General features: G+C 38.6%; 1 protein-coding gene across 1 annotated transcript in view; it reads right to left on the reverse strand.

Annotated features, from left to right (window-relative positions):
- Nucleotides 1-1256: 1256 nt before the first annotated feature.
- Nucleotides 1257-6019, reverse strand: part of LOC124777800 (myosin heavy chain, non-muscle) — a gene marked incomplete in the record, with an annotated part of 283815 nt that continues 279052 nt past the window's right edge. Inside the window, 3 exon segments of the mRNA XM_047253316.1 lie at nt 1257-2168; nt 3189-3352; nt 4554-4861. Of these exon segments, the coding sequence (XP_047109272.1) occupies nt 2033-2168; nt 3189-3352; nt 4554-4861 (608 nt within the window).

Below are 6019 nucleotides of genomic sequence, written 5' to 3' on the forward strand. Positions count from 1 at the left end.
AGGATATGCACGATGGGGGCAAGAATTGTCATCCATGAAGACGAATGCCTAGCCAATATTCTGCCGATATGGCTGCACTATCGGTCAGAGGATGGCATTCACGTATTGTACAGCCGTTACGGCGCCTTCCATGACCACCAGTGGCGTACGTCTGCCTCACATAATGTCATCTCAAAACAGCAGAGAACCTCCACCTCACTGGATAGTATGTCTAAGATGTTCAGCCTGACTGGGTTGCCTCCAAACACATATCCGACGATTGTCTGTCTGAAGACATCTGAGACACTCACTGGTGAAGAAAATATGATGCCAATCCTAAGCGGTCCATTCTGCATGTTGTTGGGCCCATCTGTACCATGCGGCATGGTGTTGTGGTTGCAAAGATGGACCTCGCCATGGATGTCGGGAGTGAAGTTGCACATCATGCAGCCTATTGCGCAGTTTGAGTCTTAACACCACGTCCTGTGGCTGCACGAAAAGCATTATTCAACATGGTGGCATTGCTGTCAGGGTTCCTCCGAGCCATAATCCATATGTAGCGGTCATCCACTGCAGTAGTAGCCTTGGGGCGGCCTGAGTGAGGCATGTAATTGACCTTTCCTGTCTCTCTGTATCTCCTCCATGTCCGAACAACATCGCTTTGGTTCACTCCAAGACGCCTGGACACTTCCCTTGTGAGAGCCCTTACTGGCACAAAGTAACAATTCGGATCTGATCGAACCACAGTAATGACCGTCTAGGCATGGTTGAACTACAGACTGCACGAGCAGTGTACCTCCTTTCTGGTGGAATGACTGGAACTGATCGGCTGTCGGACGCCCTCCAACTAATAGGCGATTCTTGTGCATGGTTGTTTACATCTTTGGGCAGGTTTAGTGACTTCTCTGAACAGTCAAAGGGACTGTGTCTGTGATACAGTATCCACAGTTAACATCTTCAGGAGTTCTGGGAACCAGGGTGATGCAAAACTTTTGATGTGTGTGTATGTAACACTTACGGCATTTCATAATTCAGCTTCCCATCTACTTTAGAATATAACAGCTCTCCCTTTTCTTCCAGGGCACAAACTAATTCCTTTCACTGTCTCTGCTCATAATAAAAATCTTATTTTCTTACTACACATAATACTGCATAACATTTATATTTGGGCTGTGAGCATTATTTCATACACTATTCTTCAATATAAGGAAGCAAACTGCATAAATTACTGAGAAGTTAGAGGGACGGAAAACAAAAAAGAAATGACAGACATAGGCTGTTGTTTTTCAGTTATGTTTATTAATAAATTTCGGTTTCCATTTATTATGAATAAACATTCTTTGTTACGTATGTACATTCATTCACAAACATTCATTCCTGCATTTAAAAATACAAGAACTTAAAAAGAATTTAAATACAGGTTTAGAACTAAGTACGTAATAGTGTTTTACTGTCACATAAATTATTTAAAGTATTTCACCCTTCTCTGAATGTTTTATTTCAACATTTGAAAATTATACCTGTCACCATTTTTCTCAATGTTTATGCAGAAACTGAATATGTATTTCTCTGCAAGACTGTACAAAAACATTTCGCTGTTTTCCAGTAACACTAAGCAGAATCTTTATTTCTGCGTCCTCTCTCTCCTCCAGCATATTAAACTTCTCCACTTTAAACTTTTGCACCTTCTCAGATGCAACAAACAGTGACTCATCACTATTTCCACAACATCACGCTTACAGTGATTAATAAATTCACACTTCTGAAGGAAATCTTTTTGTACCAATAGTCCAGTGTTAGTGGTAGATTATAAAAAATACCAACTGTATTCAATACTGCTAGACTTACTTAAGCAAAAAAAGAGTGGAATGACAGAAGTCCCTCAGAATGCTGAGAGTAACACTTTTACAAAAGTAGCTTTAAAAAATAACAAATGGCAGTCTATTGACGTCATCAGGGCAGGCTTACTACAGAAAGCTGCTTCCCATTTAGACTATTAGGCACATGAAGATGAGACCGAGGCCACAGTATTGGGAGTCATGTTTTTGTTTGTTTAGTTGGGGGCTTCTTCCCCATCAACGGTGTCATCCTGTGCAGAACTGTCATCACCAGTACCTGTCTGGATGGATCCTCGCTTAGTTCCACCAGCTAATCTTGAGCTGCTTAGTGCCAGTCCACCACCACCACGTCTGTAAAGACGAAATAACATGAAAACTTAATTGTAGCTTAGGATAAAATATTTTTCACATTGCAGTTCTCCTCCTTTATGACTTCTTTCAGTTTGTAGTGTGCGCACATGAGCAAGCATTTTAATAAATTTTGCTCTATCCTATGGTACTGTATTTTTAAAAGAAACCGTAATGCAGAATAACTTAGACCATGTCTCAAGGCAACTTTAGTGACGCACATAAAACTGTGTGCATCATTCACAAACCTGGATCGCTTATACCAAGCAGTAACAAGAGATTCTATTGAGTTGTGTTAGTTGTAAGGTACTTCTGATATTAGTGCTGTCAGTCTGCAGCAATTTTGCAGATGTACTTTCAGTAAAAGTGCATACACATGCACCCCCCCCCCCCCCCCCCCCACACACACACACGCGTATGTACTTTCAGTTAAAGTGCTCACTCAAACACGAACACACCTCCCTACCTCCCCCCCCCCCCCCCCACACACACACACACACACACACATTTTGAAGCAGCTGTTTTAATCTAGACAAACCACATTCCATCTCCTCCAGCCATTTTTTAACTACATTGCACATTAGTCCTGCATTCTTCAAAAGGAATACTCTACTCCGAAGTAACATGCATCTGAGAAAACACTAATATAAAAATGTCCTGTGGTCAAAATAGACATGACACCCCCCCCCCCCACCCCCCCCAAATACACACATGTATACAAACACATGTTAGTACGAAACACTGCCACAATATTACTAGACACACATTTTAACTCAGTGCACTACTGGCCTGAACTTCTTTGATGGCGGTCTATTGGTTTCAAAGTCAGGATTTCACTGCTGATTCCTGGCAAGCAAAATGCATAACAAGAAGATATTTACTTTGCTATGAACATTAAAAGTGAAGCTACAGAATTTATTCTCGTCTATTAATATGCACAATATCATTTAGCTTGATTTTTATATTGTCATCCAGTACAACTGCCGTCTAAAACTAGTCACTAGGCCACTAATTTCTTCTTACCTAAGCTTGTTCTTGAGGTTGTTAATCTCCCTTGTCATTGTCTCCTGGCTTTCCATCATATCTTCCATTTCTCGTTGAGCTTTACGTTTCTGAGCCTTCTCCCGGCTTATTTCCTCTTCAGCTTCATCAAGTTGTCGTTTAAGAGCCTTTACCCTTACATTGCTCTGTAGTGATGTGAAAGCAATGGACAGTATTAAAATTAAACAAACAGAAACAAATCATTCAAAGTTAGGTACTACACATTATTCAACCACTCATCAAATACATGTTTCATGACATGTAGTTTAAAAGTTCAATTAATATGAGAATGGAGACTCAAGAACACACGAGTTCATTTATGTATTCTGATAATGACGATGATAAATATCCAATTTTATTTATAACTCAACTTTTACACAAATAACAGAAAAAATATAGAATTTCCCTCATTACAGTTTTGCATACCAAATGAAGTACTTACTGCCAAGCTCTCAGAAGTGGTGAATCATTATTGTAGAGTACAAAGGAAAAAGCAATAAGAGGAAGATGAATATACTCCTTTAAATCTGTAGTAGTTACAAATTAAGGGGGGCAGGACACCAAATGGGCTGAGTTGGAGCACGAGAGGCACCACAAGACATTTTAATTTCCACTGTCTATACTTTTACAAATAAATTCACAAAACTTTGCCAGTGTGACCAGGAAGGATTCAGGATTCACACTCATAACAGTGGAAGAACAAAAACATAACAAAATAAATTTTTTTCATGTGAAATTTCATTATTTTTTCACTTGCTATTGGCTGCATTTGTTGCTATAGGTACACTTTCTCTTCAATAGTAAGAGATTCTTCGATGAATTTTGCACAGCATAAAACCATACTTACAGGTGTGTGAAAATCTACAATTTATTTAGTTTATGAAAAAAGAATGCTGCATTTTAAACTTCATGCTTAGAAAAAACTCAAATTTTATCATTAATTATCTAAATTTTCACCAGAGTTTTTAATAGATTTGGAAAATTCTGGAGTTTCATAGATCTGCAAGTATGGTTTGTATACTGCGCAAAATTCATCGAAGAATCTCTCTTACTTATGAAGAGAAAGTGTATCTATAGCAACAAATGCAGCCAATAGCAAGTGAAAAAAAAAAATGATGAAATTTTACATGTAAAAAAAATAATCTTGTTATATTTCTGAACTTCCACTGCTATGAGTGAGTGTGAATCCCGAATCCTTCCTGGTCATGCTGACGAAGTTTTATGAGTTTATTTGTAAAAGTACAGACGTGAAAATTAAAATTTCCTGTGTTGCCTCTCCTGCTCCTAGTTGACCTCTAACATTCTACCACCCTTAAGAGCAAGATAGATGGCGTCCTATGTACTGACCTTATCCAGTTGTTCTTTGTACTGGTCAGTCTGGCGACGCTCATCTTCCAGCTGCAGAGTGAGCTCCTTTATCTTCTTGTCTTGCTTACGGTTCAGCTTCTGCTGTGCTAGTCTTTCCTTAACCTCCGTGTCCATCTGCTCTTCCAAATTTGCTATCTTCGCTTCCAATGAGGCAATTGTAGCTTTCGTCTTAGTGCGCTGTGCTGTTTCAAGTTCTACAAGTTTTGCCTTCAGTTCCTTGTTCTGCCGTTCCAGCAACATGCGCTGAGTTTCCAGTTTCTGCGTTGTTGAGCGTTCGGCAGCTAAGTCTGAAAAATCAAACAGAGTGTAACATGCTTTAGTGTAATGCGTACTAATCGCCAATGGACTACAGACTGGGTGAAGTTAAATTACCTTAGTATTTGTAACCTCTGACACAAGTGAAATGAACAAGAACACTTCAGGGTGACAATTACTGTGGATTTTTTTTCTTCTTCTCTTCATTCATGCAAAGACTTTAAACACTGTCTGCCAAGTAGTAGTAAGAATCATGGCTGATGGAAATTGGGCCAAGAATGTATGATGAAAAGACTGAGAATAAGTGCACAGCTTTACAATTAGAAACAAATATGTGCAGAATGATGAATAGTGCAGAACTGTAATGTGCACTGACTAGATAAGACATATGATAGATACTTAACAAACCTATTATAGTAGCACCAACAACAGTCCAAATGCAATATTAAATATGTATCAATTAACTCCATCACATTTTTTGCCAATTTGCTCTCTAATTTGCTATCTTCAACTAAACAGAGCAAACTTTACTGGCAATCCATCTTCTGTACTTGATAAAGCATTAGCATTCCATAACTTGAGGTTTTTGGATTATCTGATTATAAAATTCGCAAATTTCCGAATAAAATGATATATATATCACTTATAATCTCACATGGGAAATATTTTATTTTATTTTTTTAAATATAATCTACACAGACTAAAAATGTTAAAATTTTTGTGTGCATTACTTCAAGATCTAATAAAACTGGTAATTTTTAATACAGGAGGCTGTGGATTGCTGTCATGTCCACAAGAGGATGGGCACCAGGTTGAGGAAGTTGAAACAAAGTTTGAGACACAAGAAACTTTCTGATGGTAAAACTACAGTATTATTATTGCCATGGCCCATTAGAAATAATACTGAAGATTTGTTGAAAATGAAGCAGGCAGTATGGGCTAACTTCTTCCACAGACTGTCAACTGATGAAAAACCAGTACACCACCTTTGCCCTCCTGGATCCGATTCAAGGTGCACTTACCGCAATGCCCAGTACTCAAACAGTTCATACAGCCATAATATTCCATCCCCGCAGCAGTCATGGATATCATAAAACCTATTTACAGAGACCTGGGAAATTCTGAGTTACTGAAGAAGTGTCTGCACAGTCAGGCTCAAAATCCCAATAAGTCGTTCAATAATCTTATAT

The sequence above is a fragment of the Schistocerca piceifrons genome, chromosome 2, assembly GCF_021461385.2.
Source record: "Schistocerca piceifrons isolate TAMUIC-IGC-003096 chromosome 2, iqSchPice1.1, whole genome shotgun sequence".
NCBI classification, from domain to species: Eukaryota; Metazoa; Arthropoda; class Insecta; order Orthoptera; family Acrididae; genus Schistocerca; species Schistocerca piceifrons.